The sequence below is a fragment of the Natator depressus genome, chromosome 27 (assembly GCF_965152275.1).
Source record: "Natator depressus isolate rNatDep1 chromosome 27, rNatDep2.hap1, whole genome shotgun sequence".
NCBI lineage: Eukaryota > Metazoa > Chordata > Testudines > Cheloniidae > Natator > Natator depressus.
In genome coordinates this window covers 16,288,167-16,308,556 of record NC_134260.1, presented here as the reverse complement: position 1 = coordinate 16,308,556, position 20,390 = coordinate 16,288,167, and the positions used below count along the sequence as shown (strand labels likewise).

The 20,390-nt window shown below is 42.1% G+C and overlaps 2 protein-coding genes across 3 annotated transcripts in view; one reads left to right on the top strand and one right to left on the bottom strand.

Moving 5' to 3' along the window:
* The window catches only part of MPP3 (MAGUK p55 scaffold protein 3), a 52,829-nt gene extending 48,553 nt beyond the window's left edge, over nt 1-4,276 (top strand). The window contains exon 17 of one of the 2 annotated variants that reach the window (XR_012636383.1): nt 604-741. Coding sequence is in view for 1 of the 2 variants with exons in the window: in XM_074940599.1 (XP_074796700.1) it covers nt 604-783 (180 nt within the window). In the remaining variant the exon portion in view is untranslated. Of the gene's footprint in view, nt 1-603 lie in introns of both variants that reach the window. The other variant, XM_074940599.1, reaches the window with a different exon arrangement.
* Nucleotides 4,277-5,623: 1,347 nt separating this feature from the next.
* Nucleotides 5,624-18,603, bottom strand: CFAP97D1 (CFAP97 domain containing 1). The gene is given in 7 exon segments (XM_074940404.1): nt 5,624-5,677; nt 5,679-5,714; nt 11,375-11,498; nt 13,693-13,811; nt 14,291-14,361; nt 16,273-16,436; nt 18,584-18,603. Coding segments are annotated over 7 exon segments (588 nt in total).
* Nucleotides 18,604-20,390: the final 1,787 nt, after the last annotated feature.

The following is a 20,390-nucleotide window of genomic DNA, read 5'->3' as shown; positions in this document are numbered from 1 at the left end:
TTGTAACTGGAGAGTGAAGACCAAGCTGATTAGGCTGTTACTTATTGGTGGTCCTTGCATTACAAAAAGTGTAATCTTGCAAGGAAGAGGAAACGAAGCTGGTTTGTATTATCTCTTTAGAGAAGTACCAACACACTATTGTTCATTTATTTTGGTAATAAAGTGTGTGAGTTCACATGCACACTGCCTGTGGGATCCTCCAAAGTTTCCAGTGAAGTGCTCAGTGTTGTTGAACTTGGGCACATCTGTTCCACTGTCATTCTTTTACTTTTGAAGGGAGTCTGGTTGGCACCTGAGTTTGGTTAGGCAGCACTTTTGTTACTTTGAGTGCAATGCCACATTTTCATTTTACTCTTGTAACCATTTCAAAATCCCTCACTCACCCTTTCCATCCCTGAGGCCATATCACTCCTAGCACTAGCACCTTGCTCAAACTTGATAGCAGGAATTCATTTTATCCTTTCACATTGGCAATAGCTTTTTTGTTTTATTTCCTTTCAAAGTTGTTAGAAGCTTGGGGAGGATACAAGGAAGCTAAACAAGTCATGAGAAGGATAGAATGACTATTGCAAGTTTAATATCTTCTCACATATTGGCCTGCAGGATGAAGAACAGCAGGACATTATTAATTCGGCAGCATTTATCGAAGAGCAGTATGGCCATTTAATTGACACTGTGCTGCTGAAAGAAGACCTCCAGAGTGCCTATAATCAGTTGAAAACTCTGCTAGAGAAGCTGAATGAGGACTCATTTTGGGTGCCAGTGAGTTGGGTTAGATCGTAGCCTGCTCTCACATGTCAAAAGGAAAGCCTATATAAAATGTGCTGTAAATGTAAGGATTATAAGAGGGAACATGTCAGCTGCACTCCAAAACTGCCAGCTTGTCTAGAAAGGAATATAAAAATGTCCTATCAGTCAGAAGCTGACATGGGGTTCCTGAACCACAATTTTCAGTAGCGTCATTTAAAATTTTGAGTGCTCGATGTAGATTGATTGATAAAAATTTAGTGATTTTTAAGCTTTATAAATACTTTGTGATACAGAGTGAAACTTCACCTACTGTCTAAGTTTCCATCCTGCCAATGGCTATGGAAACAAGTATCTTAACTCAGACAAATGGTCCCAGAGAGTGTAAGGAACAAAGCGAGCCTTGGAGATTAAATCTACATGGCTGCAAGACTTTTTTCCAAATACTTCAGGAAGTTTGGATATACAGAATTTTTTAGTGTATAGATGAAAATGCAGATATAGTAGGACTTTAGAAACCAATGAGAGTTCATAATTTGCTAAATCTGCTATTGATAAATAGTACATTATCTACTTAGGAGTTCCTGCTTTCCATTTGCCTGCCACTTTTGATCTTTCCTATATATCAAATCCTTTAGCAATGGCTTCAAATGTAAACCCATACTTATTTTTGTCTTAACAATATGAAGTTATTGTTAAGCAAAATCACTGTAATGGATTTTCTGTAATGGAATCCACTCACCATTGAGGCACCCACCATTATGTGCTCCTCATGCCAGGCATCGTGTTGCAGCTCTCATACCATCTCCTTCACTGAGTGCTGTGACAGTTACTCTGTCAGGTAACTTGGCCCTCTGGCTGGGTCACAATCTTTTATTCCACCCCTCCTGGGTCATAATTGTCCAAACTAGGCTTCAAAACTGTTTTTAACAGAATCAAACTTTCCACCCTCTCTGATGCTCTTCTTCAACCAGTTTCTTCCCGTTACTCAGGGTCCCTCCCAAGCTGCTTTCTGCCTAAATAACTTTCCTCAGTCAGGGCTCTGCAGGAACCATCTTGCTCCCTGCCATCTCTTTCCCCAGTTGGACCCTTTCAGCACTTAAAGCTTGGTCCTTTTATACAGGAATCACCTCATTTCACTCAGGTGAAGCCCATTCTGTAGTCAGGGCTGGATCAGCCCCAGGCTCTCCAGCACACAGAGCAAGCCACCCTGTTACATTCCCCCTCCAAAGAACAATAAGTAAAATATTTCTCTTGTCTAGATTCAAAACAGTATTCAATCACATTATTCATTCAGGGTCTAATATGGGCCCTAATCTACTCAAATCTGGAGTGGCTCTGTGTGGTTACTAGACCCTGCCCTGTTCATGTGATCTTGCCATTATGTAAAAAGACCATGCATCCCAGGTTTTTTATGAAGTCCTTGGAACTTCTTATGGGACACATGAAATGTTCCAGTTTTTCATTTCATCTATCAAAATGTTCAGGTTTTTAATAACTACAAAATGTTTGTCCAAGATCAGTTCCACTCTTAAAGCGTTTTGCACACTGTTTCATTCTGATCAAGAAGTGAGCATGTGCTTTGTGACAGTCATTGGGCAGGGTCAGTGCTTGTCTTTAGACCACATTGCAATACAAGTCTAAGACTGACTCAGACTGGTCAGTGCAAAACCCCTGCTCTGGCCCCAGGAGGAAGTGCTGGTGGTCCTTCTGCTCCCTCCTTGCGATTGTCATTGGAAGGAAGTGGTGGTGCTCAGCTCTTCTGTGATTTTCTGACCCAGGCAGCATAAATCTATGAAAAGCGAGTCAATGCCAAGAAATTCAGTTTTTTCCTGACCTTAAGAAGGTTACCACAAAAAACATTTGGGTTTTGATTTTGAAAATATGGTCAACTTACCCATATGGTAAAGGGTAGAGCACTGTGATCAAATAAGTCTTGGCATAAAAGAGAGAGGTCAATTAATCAACTCCGATCACTACAACCGTATGTTATTGCAAGTATCAAGTCTCTCACATAAGTCAACAACCTGTGGTAAAACAAATGAACCCCAGTAACATGATAGAGCCTTCAATGAATTATAGAGTGGAGGAGAATTTCTACTGCTGTGAATCTGAGGAGATGGGTCATCATTATATTTGAAAAGAGTCATATCACCTGGATGGAGCCAGGTATGCCTTATATGGCCAAAAGCAGGGCTTTCCACCATCCCTGCATGTTAAAGGCTCAGCCCATTCAGTGGAGCCCAGGCCTGAATTTGGCATATTAACATTTTACCTGGTTTTTATACCAGCTCACTAAATGCATAAACATCTTTTGCATCTTGTTTCTGTTGTAAAATAGCAGAAACTATGCTCCATGAAGAAATTCTGCTGTTTTCCATATTATTGATTTAGTACATTATATTTTATAGGCAAAAGTAAAATGACCTGGCCAAAGGAGCTTATAGTCTGCAGGTAGACCAAGACACAAACTACCAACAGAAATGTAGAACTACAATGTCTGAGACCAGTAAAGAAACAGAAATGAAAATCCCCCCCAGCCCCACTGTGCATACCACACAAAGAATGTTGGTAGACACTATGTGAGAATTATTGTTGCTCAAATCCATTTCCTTTCACCCCCAACTACTGAAACTCACAACTACATTTACATCCAGACCCATCTCAGTTCATGTACTTTACCACTCCCTTTCGCTTCCAATAGTCAGTGACCCAGATTGCACACACCCAGTTCCTGAAAATGTTAAAAAGTCTCTAAAAAGACACTACCCAACATTAGCAACAATCATCTCCTTACTGATAATTTTACTTAGTAATAAAACTAACTGTGAGGCTGAAATTATGGTTGTGTATGATTTTGGAGGCAGGCGTGGCTTTCCACATAGACTTGCCCCAGTCCTATGTTCCCCTTTCCCCCCCCCCACCTCTGAATGGAAAAAAATGATAATTTTTACATCTGTAGGGATGTATTACGCTTTATATAAATACTTAGCAGAGGCAAGGGGACCTGGGAGTGGGTGAGCATGGAAGGGTAGCTGGGGCCTATGTAGATATGCAGAAAATTCAGGCAAGGATCTGGGTGGAAGCCGGGGCTCAGAAGTGAGGTTTTCAGGTCCAGCTGATGGAATCTCTCCTCTAGCTGACATACAGTCTTCACTGCCAAAGCAAGTTTTGGTTGAAGTCTGCTCCTCTCGCTGTCCTCCTTACCTCGTTAGCTTCAACAGAGGGAGGGATAATGGAAATCTTACAACAAAAATTTCCCCAGGATACCAAGATGGTTGGTTGAATTTTCAAACGTGACTATGGAGTACAAGTCCCCTGGAAAGTCAGTGGGAGTTGTGTGCCTAAATAACTTAGGCCAGAGCTATGCTAGAAGAGGTTTGCTGGTATAGCTAGAATGGCAAACTCTACTTGTCTAGACACAGCTTATACTAGGGAAAAGGTGCTTCCCCCTCCCCTCCCCAGTCCCATGCCAGTATAGTCACATTTACCTCAGGGTTCAGAGGAGCAGCCGGGTTAGTCTGTATTCGCAAAAAGAAAAGGAGTACTTGTGGCACCCGAGAGACTAACCAATTTATTTGAGCATAAGCTTTCGCGAGCTTCAGCTCACTTCATCGGATGCATCAGTGGATCCAATGAAGTGAGCTGTAGCTCACAAAAGCTTATGCTCAAATAAATTGGTTAGTATCTAAGGTGCCACAAGTACTCCTGTTCTTTTTACATTTACCTTAGGTTCTTGGCAAAAAGTGACAGTTCTAACTGACATTATACTGGGAAAAGTGTATAATGGAGACCTGGCCTTAGGTGTTGAGGAAAACTCCACCTTGTCACCTCTTTGAGGAAGACACTTTCTCAGGCTGCTGGACCTGTAGTGGCCTGCCAGCGAGCAGCTCTGGACTGCCAGATTGGGTTCCTCTCTGAAAAGCTACAGGTGGTTTGCCAGAGAGAAACAGCGCCTCCTCCATGCCAGAACCACAATGCCTGAGTGTCCAGCTGCTTTGCCTGCAAGTCTTTTCACACTCTGCCTCGCCCACCACATCCCAGAGGGGGTAGCTCACAGGCAGTGATGCTGGACAAGCGTAGCTGGTAGTTGAGGCACCATCTCCATTTTATAATCGCTGGACATAACTCTTTGAAAGCAATTTTAAACTAAAGAGTAAAATTTCACACTAAGTGACTTTGTGACAATACCAGATGGAAAGAGGGTGCCTTTGTGTAAAATAATCAATGCGTCTGTAGATTTATTGCAGATTACTAACAGCTTTAATACATCCAGCTAGACATGATAAAATATATACCATGTGTCACCATGAACAAGGATGTAGGTTAGATGAAACATCATTCTCTGTTCTGTAAAATAATATCAACAGAAATCTACTCAATGCAGGAATTACTATCAAACCACTTGCAAAATAGTAGCAGTAAAAGTACAACATAGGTTCGGTTTGCTTTATAGTCCAGTAGATCCCAATAGAGGAAATAGTTGCTAAAAGAACCAAGACAAATGGAAATGTGCAGATTTTGTAAAATATTTAAAATTACAGTAACTGAAAATGTCTCATGGTCTAAATTGGTATCAAACACAACGCTAAAATGTCATTTACAATCTGATTCATCTAATAAATGATATTTGCCTCCATTTCTATCCTGTGCAGGCATCAAACCCTGTAGTTAAACACGAGCGCCTTTTTATTAATTTGGGAGAATTGTGATATGAGTTTTTTAGGTGCAGTTTTGTTTGTAAATTCAAAATAAATTATGGCAAAAGTAGACATATCTGTGGTGAAGATTTTGGGGCTGGAGTGGGGAGTTGCACTTTTATAGGAAAACTGCATTCATTCAATGCTCTATTTTATTTTACAATCCTAAGAAAACATCAGCCAGTTGTGATATGTATCCCTAACAAGCCATCAGACTTTCAAGATGTGCTGAGTCTCTGCTGTATTATCCATGCCTGGTGTATTCTCCTGCAATTTGGAAAGAAAAGGGAAGGAGGGGAATTGAAAAAAATCAGTTGATAATGAAGTGTTGACTCCATGAGGAGTTATGCCTGAGTCTCCAATTCAGCAAAGTACATTAGCACAATGACTTCAGCGAAACCTTAAACACATGCGTAAATATTTTGCTGAATCATGGCCCAAGTGTGAGGTCTACAGATTGGGCATCCTGGGACATTCACAAATAATTTCATTATTCTTTTAATGTCTCAAACTTTACAAATCTTTTAGGACATTTCTTTAATCTTTTTGCCAGTTTTGTCCTTTGGCAAACACCAATTTCCTCCTTTTTTGCATTTTGAGTGGTTATGAAATGAAAATAACTTTTGCCTCATCTTGCCAAGACCTCTTGTTTACTCACCAGCCCCATGTTGTCAATCATCATATAAAGGCAAAATTCTAACTCCTAATAAACCAACTATTAAGCAATTAACCTAATTTAAAGTTTCATTTATTATTTAGAGCTCAAGCATTTCTGCAACAGCCAGGGCCTCTGGAGAGGGGTTATGGGGAACTGAATGATGATAGGCAGGACCCCAACTGAATGGGTACAGAGGGGAGTTGGGAGGTGTTTGGACTGGCACTAGCTAAAGGGGCTTGTGGGCAAAGATCTCAGCTGGCTGGAATAGGAGCAGATGGAAGAAGGTGGCAATATTCAGGCTTCAGACACTTTGCTGGAACAAATTCCAGCTGGAGGAGCAGGCAGCTTCAGGGCAGTGCTGATTTGCAGGCCCTGTGGGGCATCAGGTAAGTTGAGAGAGGAAAGGATTGTGATACACACACACACACACAATCTCCCCCCCACCCCCCGGTGTTATTTCAGAAGATGCCATGTTTAAATGCAAGCTACCAGGTCACTCAGCAGTCCTGCATTTCATGGGTGAGCAGGCAGGATCTGGAGCAGTCTCTCCTAGGTATTATGCACATGCACTGACTGCAGCAGGGGTAAAATACACACACAAATCAGGCTGCATCACTAACAACACTTTGTGACAGCCACATACCGTTTTAGAAAATGAATAAAGCCAAGGCAGAACTGTATACCTAGCTATCCTGAGAAGCAATAAGATACCGTGTGGTATTCCGGATATAGTGCCGTGAATTCTGCCAACGAGAAGGAAAGAGTAGATTTGTCAGTGACACTGATTATCTATTAAAGTGACTATTAGGATTGTAATTAAAACAAGTACACTGTTTGGTCATGATGCTTTTTTGTTTTCCTTACACTTATGCATCCTGTTCCTTCAGTACTTGCGTTTCTTCATTGCAGCGATTAGTCATTAATGGGCTTAGTCTGGTCTCTTGTGGATTGCTCATCCAGGTTTTCTGTTTTATTAGTAGTTAGTGTAAATGCCTGAGGCCAAAAGTAGACCCTGATTTTGGATTCTTCTGATTTGGGCATCTCAGAATGAGGTGTCTTGGGTCTGATTTTCACATGTGCTGTCTCCCAGAATTCTAGTTAAAGCCGTGGGGAGCTGAAGGTGCTTGAGTTGGGCATCAAATAGCAGAAGCCACTTTTGAAAATGTAACATTTTTAATCCTGATTGCAATCAAGAAATTAAAATATGTATTTTTGAGCTACCAAAAATGTGCCACACCTCTCACAAAACAAGCAAAGACATAGACCCTGCCACAGAAAGCCCACATTCTAAATCATGTGTTTTAATTAATTCCTGTCTATAACCTTGATACAGAATTCTATTAGTCTCTTGAATTTCCGAGAGCTGAAATACCAGGACACTAAGGGTATCTGGAGACCCAGGTCTTGCTTAACCCTTTTGACAGTAATGCAGCATAGAGGAGGCTGTAATGGGCCTCTAAATCATCTTCAGTAACTGAGGAATCCAAAATGGGTTCAGCAAATTTGTTTTAAAATGAGAGACAGAGACATGACAATTATTGTGTAAACTCAATAGCCTTCCTTCAACAATAAGCTGCAGCTGTTCCATAGCTTTGTTTCCTTCTTTGGAGGGAGTTTTGTGGCTTTGTGAATTTTACTGCATGCGTAAGAAGTGACTTAAGGGAGACATTTAATTCTGTGACAGAGAAATTGGGGTTGGCATCTTTTCACAATTACGAGAGAGAACTATGCTTTTGAAGCAGTGTGTGGGAGAAAATGCATATACAACCCCAGTTCACTAATAACAGGGTTTGTACACTCTTCTCCCGCACTCTGCTTAAGAATTTACCCCAGACTCTCAAAATCTGTCAATGCTGCAAAAAATAAATTAACTGAAAGTCAGTGCTTTGACTAAAAAATGTGAAGTCTTAGTTCCTGAGTGGCGAGTGGCACATAGATTATGCCACAAAGAAGGGAATAATGCCTATTACCCGCTGTCTGGGCTGAGAAGCTCACACAGGTAAATCATGTTTCAGGTGTTGCTAAGACTGCAACATGAGGTGGCTCTTCTTCCCCTTACGATATGATGCAGGAAGCAGATGGAGTCCTTGGAAAGATTCTTGCAGAATGGGGGAGCTATGAGGAGAGAACTAGCATAGATACATGCACTCATTTTTTATAACTTTCTTTTCATTATCTCCGTCCCACTGCAAACTGAATGAAACATCCTCATAAATGGAACTGGTTGTGGGGAAAGTCAGTAATTTACAGTCTGCAGGTGTGAACACAACATGAGCCTCTAACAGGCTGAGGGTAGCCATAAAGTTAGAGAAATGCAACGTTTCCAGTTTAGACTCCAGTGACTTCACAAAGTGTCAGTGAGAAATCAGTCACTGCTGTCAGTCAAATTAGGGACCCTGGCCAGAAATTAGGGCTCAGACTCTTCTTTGAGTGGATTTGTCACTTATTGCAGTTTGTAGCTAACAAGAAAAAGCCAGAGCCTAAAATCTTGTTCAGGCACAAACGGATTTTACATCTGAAATCACGCATGTGACTAGAGGGTGATGTTCACATTTAAGTTATAAACACAGCATAACAGGTGTAGTTTTCTTTTTTTGTACTAAAAGGTCATATTAATTGAGAATGTCAGAATAAAAGGTCAACGAAGCTCACACCCCAATGAGAGAACCCTTATTACACTGAGACTCCATCCCTTAAGGGAGCCAGCCCTTCAGCCTGATGAACAGGGAGATGTTTTTCATTTAATAAATACTTGACAAGGCATTAATCTAATTCTAATGAATTCTCCCCTTTTCCATTACCCAAGTCTTGCTGATTACCACAATGGGTAGCTTTAGGGAGCAATTATATCTAGCCCACTATATGATTAACTAAGTAGTATTTGATTTAACAAGATCCGCTCCATATTACTGTGCAGTGGTATTGGACTTGCCTATACCTAGATAGACATATACAGATACACCTATGCAACAAAGTAAAAGAAGCAGTGAGAGGCAAAAAGACATCCTTTAAAAAGTGGACATTAAATCCTAGTGAGGAAAATAGAAAGGAGCATAAACACCGGCAAATGAAGTATAAAAATACAATTAGGAAGGTAAAAAAAGAATCTGAGGAACAGTTAGCCAAAGACTCAAAAAGTAATAGCAAACTTTTTTTAAGTACATCAGAAGCAGGAAGCCTGCTAAACAATCAGTGGACGATCAAGGTGCTAAAGGACCACTCAAGGACCATAAGGTCATTGCGGAGAAACTAAATGAATTCTTTGCATCGGTCTTCATGGCTGAGGATGTGAGGGAGACTCCCAAACCTGAGCCATTCTTTTTAGGTGACAGATCTGAGGAACTGTCCCAGATTGAGGTATCCTTAGAGGAGGTTTTGGAACAAATTGATAAATTAAACAGCAATAAGTCACCAGGACCAGATGGTATTCACCCAAGAGTTCTGAAGGAACTCAAATGTGACATTGCAGAAGTAGTCTGTAACCTATCATTTAAGTCAGCTTCTGTACCAGATGACGGGAGGATAGCTAACGTGACGCCAATTTTTAAGAAGGGCTCCAGAGGTGATCCTGGCAATTACAGGCCTCTAAGCCTGACTTCAGTACCGGGCAAACTGGTTGAAACTATAGTAAACAACAATATTGTCAGACATATAGATGAACATAATTTGTTGAGGAAGAGTCAGCATGGTTTTACTAAAGGGAAATCATGCCTCGCCAATCTACTAGAATTCTTTGAGGGGGTCAACAAGCATGTGGACCAAGGGGATCCAGTGAATATAGTGTACTTAGATTTTCAGAAAGCCTTTGACAAGGTCTCTCACCAAAGGCTCTTACGCAAAGTAAGCTGACATGGGATAAGAGGGAAGGTGCTCTCATGGATTGGTAACTGGTTAAAAGATAGGAAACAAAGGGTAGGAATAACTGGTCAGTTTTCAGAATGGAGAGAGGTAAATACTGGTGCCCCCCAGGGGTCTGTTCTGCGACCAGTCCTATTCAACATACTCATAAATTATCTGGAAAAAGCGGTAAACAGTGAGGTGGCAAAATTTGCAGATGATACAAAATTACTAAAGATAGTTAAGACCCAGGCAGACTGCGAAGAGCTACAAAAGGATCTCTCAGAACTGGGTGACTGGGCAACAAAATGGCAGATGAAATTTAATGTTGATAAATTCAAAGTAATGCACATTGGAAAGCATAATTCCAACTATACATATAAAATGATGGGGTCTAAATTAGCCATTACCACTCAAGAAAGAGATCTTGGAGTCATTGTGGATAGTTCTCTGAAAACATCCACTCAACATGCAGCAGCAGTCAAAAAAGCAAACAGAATGTTGGGAATCATTAAGAAAGGGATAGATAATAAGACAGAAAATATCATGTTGCCTCTATATAAATCCATGGTACGCCCACATCTTGAATACTGTGTGCAGATGTAGTTGCCCCATCTCAAAAAAGATATATTGGCTTTGGAAAAGGTTCAGAAAAGGGCAACAAAAATGCTTAGGAGTATGGAACGGCTTCCGTATGAGGAGAGATTAACAAGACTGGGACTTCTCAGCTTGGAAAAGAGACGGCTATGGGGAGATATGCTTGGGGTCTATAAAATCATGACTGTTATAGAAAAAGTAGATAAGGAAGTGTTGTTTACTACTTCTCATAACACAAGAATTAGGGGTCACCAAATGAAATGAATAGGCAGCAGGTTTAAAACAATAAAAGGAAGTATTTCTTCACACAATGCACAGTCAACCTGTGGAACTCCTTGCCAGAGGATGTTGTGAAGGCCAAGACCATAACAGGGTTCAAAAAAGAACTAGATACATTCATGGAGGATAGGTCCATCAATGGCTATTAGCCAGGATGGGCAGGAATAGTGTCCCTAGCCTCTGTTTGCCAGAAGCTGGGAATGAGTGACAGGGGATGGATCACTTGATGATTACCTGTTCTGTTCATTCCCTCTGGGGCACCTGGCACTGGCCACTGTCAGAAGACAGGAGACTGCGCTAGATGGACCCTTGGTCTGACCCAGTAGGGCCATTCTTATGTTCTAGATACATCTATACCCAACATAAGACTGTTGTGGTTTGCTTTAATAAAGGATGTATATGCCCAGCACTACAGGAACCAGAGAAACCAGCCAACAGCTGATCATGCATATTTTGGTTTGGAAAACTTTCAGATCAGCCAATTCAACTTCTGCGCCTTGTTTAGTCTGACTATAGCTGCAAATAGTGTTTCCAAGAATAAAATGATTATACATGCCTGCCAATCCATCTCAGACTTCCTACGATCATATGTAGGTTTAGGATCACCAAGTCGCTTCAGAATCCCCTGGTTTTCAACAGTGATTCTCACCATATCTCTGTTCTGCTTCTCCCTATTTGAGCTGCAAAAAACAAATGTGAATGAAAACCTTATTTGTAAACCCATCGAATACTCAGAATCTTTGTGCTGAATGGCTGACACTAGTGAGGCATGTGCTGACAGTAACAGGTGGCATATGCTCAGTGAAAATAATTTTTATCTGTCCTCAGCTAAGGGGCATAACTGATGTATTTCACTGAGTCTGCTCACTGATGATTGACTCCAGTTCACAGCTCTCCTATAAAGGCTCAGTAGCAGATGTTGCCTGAAACCCAGAGTTGTGAAATCATATTTTTTGGCATAAGTGTCCCCTGTTCCCTCCACGCTGATTTCTAGATTTATGATTATTGGTGACTTTGCAGCATCCCAAACTGTAGCAGGTGTCTCCCAGTGCATATGTAGCCCCAAACAGCTTACACTGTATCACACGTGCTGCAGGAAAGAAGCAACAGAACAGAAATGAAGGGTGTAGAAAGGAAGACAGTAATAAAGTCATGCTGCTGCTAGCAAAGACATGTGCACCACATACAGGGAATCTTGTCTATAGTTTTAAATGTACAGAAAGAAAATACATCTCTCGGTTGGCTCGCTTCAGATGGGTGTCCTAGTAGGAATGGATTATAAGGAGGGGCATGAATGTGGCATGGGTGGTGATATATTGATAAACCAGTTTGGAAGGGCATTCCATGACTGGGGAGGGCAGCACGGGAAAAGGCTGGATTCTTGAGGGAGAATGGGTGTACTGCATCTCTGTCGTGACTGGACTGTGGGCAGTCATGCCTAGGGGTTAGGACGAGTCAGAAGCCAAGTGGCAGGCCAGGTCAGGCTAGCAGGTGATCAGAGGTGGAGACAGTGCTGAAGGGCAGACTGAGCCTCAGGCATCAGAGGCAGGGGGGTCAGGTTACCAGCAAATCAGAGCCTGAGGATAGTGCCAAAGAGCAGAACCAGAGGCAGGGTCGGGAGATCAGTCTCAGGTAGTGCAGGGGAGGCAGCCCTAAGCAAGGGAAACAGTTGCATAAACAACTTCCTGTTCCTCTGCTTGGTTTAAATTCAATTAGGGAACTAGTCAGGGTCCTCCCTACCCCCGAGTTCCACTAATCAGATCCAAGGACTGGAGGCTTCTGTCAGAGGTGAGCTTCTAGTGACTGTTACAAGGTCACTGGATGGTGGGTTGGAACATACTGGCTCCCCCGACAGTGTCAGGGCTGGAAGTGCAGAATGGGTGAGGGCTCATGAAAGACAAGGTTTGATAAATGTGGGGGACGGGGGGCAGAGCTATGCAGGGCTCTGGAGGCGAGGAAGGATGGGAAGCAAAAACTTGTTGTGGAATGAGAGCAGACAGTCGAACGATGCGGGTCGGGGAGAGGCTGATATGGGGTGAGAGATAGGCCAGGAAGATTATCTTACTGAACACATTTTGCGTGGACTGGAGGGGGTGATGTGGGTGACAGGGTGGCCAGAGAGGAGAAAGTTGCATCCGCCAGACAGTTGATAATCAGGGCCTGGGTGCGAGCTTTCGCTGGGTGGTTGTCTGGGAGGCCAGGTTGAGTTGAGTTGGACAGTGCACAATAAAACAACAGTTGAGTTGGACAGTGCACAATAAAAAGTAGAGCAGGCCAAGGACAGAACCCTGTATAGTCCGGACAGAGAATGGGTAAGGTGAGGAGAAACCCCTACCCCAAAAGAAAGAAAGACAGAGAGGCAGGAGAACAGAGAGAGAGAGTGTGTGTGTGTGTGTGTGTGCGCGCGCGCACACTTGCGCGCAGAGGAAATGAATGGCAGCATCAAAAGCCATGGAGGGGTCAAGGAGCATGAGGATGCAATTGAGGCCCATGGATTGGAGCAGAGAGCAATTACTGCCTTGTCCCATTCCCTCCCAGAAACACATAAAAGTGACTTCCATGGAGGGGTGAGGTGGGTGAATGCTGCCTTATTGGTGCAACTCCAGCTGCTTCTGCCAAAAATGGCCCTTTTAAGCCTGAGGGCATCATCTGGCCTCAGACGGTACCGCGTTCCTCAAATGCACCAGTTCAACTTCTGAGAACAAAGGAGTGAACATGAAAGGGTGATAACTGAGGTAGCTCTGCCTTTTGTGGAGTGTGAGTTCTTTGCAGCTGCACTGTCTGCTGTACGTTTGTGCTATGCCCAGCACAATAGGGAATCTGATTCAGAGTGAGGCTTTGGGCTGCTCCTGTAATTCAAATAATACTATCTACCTCCTCTGAAAGTATTCATTCCAGCAATCCACCATCCCTGTCCCACGCTGAATGGTAGCTAACCTCTCTGCCAGCTGCTTGTTTTCTCTTTCGATTCTACCAATTCTCTTCTGGTCCTCCTGTGCAAGAGACCCAGTTTTGTGACATCACTCTCCTGCTTCAAATCCTTCCTCAAGACGCACTTTATTGGGTTAGCCTCCCATTAACGTCCACTCCTATAGTCCATTGCTTGCCACGCCTGCCAACCAGCCCCCCTGCCCACTCCTGTCATGTCCATAACTGCCATGCTCTCTGCTTGTCCAGCACTACTGCCCTCCCCACTATATTTCATCAAAATAAATATGTATTTTAAAGAAACTAACAAGACATGCAGAGGCCAGGCGCATCTTTGATCCTTTGACTATGGTTTCTGCATCCTCTCACTCTCCCCACCCGCTTTCCTAGGTGTGAACCCTTGCTGTGCCACACCCAAAGTCGACTATACCCCGCTCTTTACTTATCTGAAGCGCTGCCTGATCTTTATGGCACTGTGCAAAGCATGATGAATAAACCTCGATTAGTACAGGAGCTAACTGAACACACATGGAAAGAAGAGTACCTGAATCTTGCTCATTTTAAAGTGATGGTGGGTTTGTGCACGTGGGGGTTTATTATCAACACGAGGTCTTGCTTGAGGAAAAAGACAAAATCAAAATGAATATTTTGCTATGATGAGTCTTTAAGAGCTGCTGACACCCCACTCCCTTTCCCCAGTCTTTTGTTACTTAGCACAGCATCATAAGAACACAACACCGGTCATACTGGGTCCATCTAGCCCAGCATCCTGTCTTCTGACAGGGGCCAATGGCAAGTGCTTCCGAGGGAATGAACACAACAGGTAATCATCAATCGGGCCGTCCTGTCATCCACTCTCAACTTCTGGCAATGAGAAACTCGGAACACCCAGAGTATGGGGTTGCATCTCTGACCATATTGGCTAATAGCCATTGATGGCCCTATCCTTCATGAACTTAGGGGTATGCCGCGGTCTTCCAGGGGCTACATCAACTCATCTAGCTATTTGCCTCGTTTTACAACAGGTTACATAAAAAGCACTAGTAAAGTCAGTACGGACCAAAATTTCATACAGACAATGATTTGTTTATACTGCTGTATGTACAATACACTGAAATGTAAGTACAATATTTCTATTCCAATTGATTTATTTTATAATTATACAGTAAAAATGAGAACATAAGCAATTTATCAGTAATAGTGTGCTGTGACACTGCTGTATTTTTGTATCTGATTTTGTAAGCAAGTAGTTTTTAAGTGAGGTGAAACTTGGGGTACGCAAGACAAATCAGATTCCTGCAAGGGGTACAGTACTCTGGAAAAGTTGAGAACCACATTCTTTTTGACACCCCCCCCATTATAGTTTGGCTTTCATAATATCCCCTGGCAACGAGTTCCACAGGTTGACTGTGCATTGTGTGAAGAAGTACTTCTTTTTGTTTGTTTTAAACCTGCTGCCTATTAATTTCATTGGGTAACACCTCGTTCTTGTGTCATGTGAAGGGGTAAAAACTTCCTTATTCACTTTCTCCTCACCATTCATGATTTTGTAGACCTTTATCACATCCACTCTTCCAAACTGAAACATCCCCATATTTTTAATCTCTCCTCATAGAGAAGGAAAGGAGTACTAGTGGCACCTTAGAGACTCACTTCATCGGATGCTGTAGCTCACGAAAGCTTATGCTCAAATAAATTGGTTAGTCTCTAAGGTGCCACTAGTACTCCTTTTCTTTTTGCGAATACAGACTAACATGGCGGCTACTCTGAAACCTCTCATACAGAAGCTGTTCCATCATTAGTTAATTATTAGAGAGCACCTCATATTTTTAATCTATTCATTTGATCTCTGAATCAGAATAAACAGAAATTTAAGAATCTTAACTTCAAATTAATAAAAAATCCAACTGTCCTAATAATTTTTCCATCAGCGCTTGCAGGTCAGATACAAGATTTATATATATATATATAGATTTATTGATAAGAATATATATATATATATATATATATATATATATATATATATATATATATATATATATATCAATAAATCTATCTGATTACTAGCAATGCCAATTTGATAAACTCTTCTCAAATAAATTGTGTAAATCCTCTGATGCCACCTATCCTCCAACATAAAAAGAAACTCTTAATATGTTTGGGTATAAATCTGTAAAATTATGAAGTTCTGAGAAAGTTTCAAATCCTCAAGAAACCCTGTGTCATTCTGTGAATCCACTGGCTCTCATCATGGAAACTACAAACTAACAGGATTGTATGTCATCTTAAAACATGGGTCTGGTCTTATCTTAAAAAGAGAAAGTACCCGTATTTCCCAGCAGGATTTCCTCAAGCCTTCTTTACTTATACAGAGTCCTGACTGAAGTTCCCATTTTTCTGGTGTATATAATTTACACTTTCTGAGTTGTATGGCTAGCTATCCTTCAGGAAAATATCTCATCTGGTTTTAAAACCTTTTAACTGTTACTTCAAAAATGTGGAGGAGAAATATTTAAGAAAACATACCGAGTTCTAGTTTGTTCTTGTGAGAGAGGTAGTCACCAATGTCCAGTTTTTTCTTCATGATAGTACTCTGCCTGTGATTAGCAATAATCACCGGATATGCTAAGTACTCTAAACTGCTCATCTTTGCTGTTCTAATCCCAGGTACCAAGTAAGGAGGTAAAGCCCTAGTGTAAAATGAGTTGTACCACTCAAAGTTGCCATAGATACTCCACTTATGACATCAGAGGTCAGCATTTGCTATAGGAGAAAGCACTGTAAGCATAACAAATCATTTTGGTGAAATTATCCAACCAGCAAGCAACTTCTCACTGCAGATAAATATTTCTTAATAAAAATAGCTTACTCACACAGCCAAATGCTCAAAAAGGATTCTAAATCTGTAGCTTTTTACATGCTTCTTATAATTCCTAGTAATATTGTGCGTTTGTATGTTTGTTACCCCACCCCCTCCCTCTGTTTGGAACTAAATGCAAGACTCATTTCTTTGATTTGCCTTTCCCTCAATAAATTCTACACACACGCAAGCGTGCATATGCAGCATTCCCCCCCCCCCCATCTCTCTATAAACTAATCAAGTTATTCTTCCTCCAGGATAGGAAGGAAGATCAATTATTTCTACATTTAAAAACTTGGAAGGTGCTGAAATAATATAGTGATGGGACCGTATAAGCACCTAGACAGATAATCTGTCTGGCTCAGGAAACCGTGCATGTCATTTTAAGTGAATCTTCCACATTCTTAGAATAAGAGACTTTTCATTGGAACTCTCTAATTTGCCTTTCTGATACTTCTTTCTTTTTTAATTATTTTGAACACAGTGCAATAAGGATAGTTTAAAGTGCAATGTTGTATGAGCTAAGCAACCCCACTAGTATTCATTGGACAATCAAAACTAAGCTGTGGAGTATTGTCATGTGATTAATTGGCTATAGTGACCTAACAAATAAACAAAAAATACAGCCAAAAACAGTGATCAGAAGATTCCATTAGACAACACATACTGGGAAAGCCCCAAACTGAACATGGGCATTACAAGCAGAAAGTTTATAATTCTTTTGCACAGACAGTAACGCTGTACCTGTCTCTGCCCCATGGCAGCTCAGCAGGAGGTTGGTAGAACAAACATGTTTAAGGGATATGAATATCTCAGAAAACATCTTATAAGACACTGGGCTATTTCTCAAAAGTGGAGGTGGCCTTAGGGTACAGCATCTGCAGGGCATTGATAAAACAGTAGTCCATTGTAGTGGCTCACTCCTCTGAATAAGTGAGAGGCTTGCAGGGCCTTCTTCTGTCGCTTGCCTCAAGAGCACTAATTCAGTACATTTTCCTTTTGATAATTAGGGCAAGCAACAGTATAATACACTGATGACCTGACAATTTAGGTGTGAAATAAAGTTAAATCTAAATAAACCTTTCTCTCAAAATTTAAATAGCCCAACAACAGAGAGGAAAAAGGAGGAGAAAAGAGAAACACTGCATGGGAAATGCTCCCTTTAGTGCTTGGTACTACGGGACGGTATGACACAAATGCGCATTTGTGGTTCAGTGCTCTGTTAGCAGCTCCCGTCAGGCCTGACATACTCACTACAGCTAACAAACTGTTGTCATAATCTGGATGTAAAAGGTCTCATGTAAGCTATCATTGGAAAACTAATATCACACTGATACTTAAAATTATTGCATGTTGTATGTATGGGATGTGTACAATGAGTTATGGATATGTGCTAGAATTATGTTATTAAAATGTGTTTGGCAAGCAATGCATCAGCTCATTGTGCCCTAAACAACAGAATGTGTATTTGTTTGTCTGACCAACCAGGCAGAGACAACAAAGGTACATGTACATAAAAGGCAAACAAAGCCATCAACTTAGTGAGTGAGGGAGATAGGCTCTTCCACAGGTCTGAACCTCAAATGATAAGTAATTGAATCAACTGATTGTATACAATATTACTATATTGTAAAAGTGCAGTTAAGGTCTTTTATGAAAGCTAGTGCCACATTGATGATTAATATCATTGTGAAATATCTGTATTAACACTAGCTGAGGCATTATGGATATTCACCGATATTATGCTTTCAAGTCTGTGTCCAAACACAGGGAGAAACAGGTTTCCCCCCCCGAGACAGGAGACAAGGGAGCCTTGTGGAATTAAAACAAAGGAAGCCGCATTTGGAAAGATCTGTGGCTAGGAGGTAACAGAGAAGGACAAATCAGTTTCTGACATTGTTGAATCAGGCTTCAGTGCACACTTAGGAGGGAAGCAAATGCCATTCCAACCTGACAGATAAGAACTGTGGCACTGACCAGATAAGTGACTTGCCCATAGTTGGGAAGCAGCAGAGCACCACATCTCTTTTCAGCCCTATGCTTTACCCATAAAGCCATCTTTCTTATGGAGGAAAAATGGAATCATGGCACTGCACAGGAGTCATGTCTGTCCTCAGAACTGAGTGCATACAAATGGCATGACATATTGGAATGATACCCAGGCCTGTTGGAGGTGAGCTTTTCTGCTGCTTAATATGGGAGATAAGACGAACACTAACCCCTTGAGAAGCAGGAGTTACGCTGTGCTATAAGCACTTCAGCTAGAACAGTGCATTGTCTGTAGGTCCTCTCACTTCTCCACACCATCCCTTGAGGTAGCACCCACATAGAATCGTAGGATATTCAGGTTGGAAGAGACCTCAGGAAGTCATCTAGTCCAATCCTCTGCTCAAAGCAGGACCAACACCAACTAAATCATCCCAGCCAGGGCTCTGTCAAGCCGGGCCTTAAAAACCTCTATGGATGGAGATTCCACCCCCTCCCTAGTTAACCCATTCCAGTGCTTCACCACCCTCCTAGTGAAATAGTGTTTCCTAATATCCAACCTAGACCTCCCCCACAGCAACTTGAGACCATTGCTCCTTGTTCTGTCATCCGCCACCACTGAGAACAGCCTAGCTCCATCTTCTTTGGAACCCCCCTTCAGGTAGTTGAAGGCTGCTATCAAATCCCTCCCTCACTCTTCTCTTCTGCAGACTAAATAACCCCAGTTCCCTCAGCCTCTCCTCATAAGTCATGTGCCCCAGCCCCTTAATCATTTTCATTGCCCTCTGCTGGACTCCCTCCAATTTGTCCACATCCTTTCTGTAGTGGGGGGCCCAAATCTGGATGCAATACTCTAGATGTGGCCTCACTTCCCTCAATCTGCTCCAACGCTCCTACTAATGCAGCCCAATATGCCTTTGGCCTTCTTGGCAACAAGGGCACACTGCTGACTCATATCCATCTTATCATCCACTGTAATCCCCAGGTCTGTTTCTGCAGAACTGCTGCTTAGCCAGTTGGTCCCCAGCCTGTAGCAGTGCATGGGATTCTTCCTTCTAAATGTAGAACTCTGCACTTGTCCTTGTTCAACCTCATCAGATTTCTTTTGGCCCAATCCTCTAATTTGTCTAGGTCATTCTGGACCCTATCCCTACCCTCCAGCGTTTCTACCTCTCCCCCCTAGCTTAGTGTCATCTGTGAATTTGCTGAGGGTGCCATTCATCCCATCATTCAGATCATTAATAGAGATGTTGAACAAAACCAGCCCCAGGACCAACCCCTGGGGCACTCTGCTTGATACTGGCTGCCAACTAGACATTGAGCCATTGATCGCTACCTGTTGAGCCCGATGATCGAGCCAGCTTTCTATCCACCTTATAGTCCAGTCATCCAGTACATACTTCTTTAACTTGCTGTCAAGAATACTGTGGGAAACCATATCAAAAGCTTTGCTAAAGTCAAGATATATCACATCCACCGCTTTTCCCATATCCACAGAGTCAGTTATCTCATCATAGAAGGCAATCAGGTTGGTGAAGCATGACTTACCCTTGGTGAATCCATGTTGACTGTTCCTGATCACCTTCCTCTCCTCCAAGTGCTTCAAAATGGATTCCTTGAGGACCTGCTCCATGATTTTGCCGGGGACTGAAGTGAGGCTGAAAGGTCTGTAGTTCTCCAGGTTCTCTTTCTTCCCTTTTAAAAACATGGACGCTATATTTGCCTTTTTTCAATCGTCCGGGACCTCCCTCGATCGCCATACATTTTCAAAGATAATGGCCAATGACTCTGCAGTCAC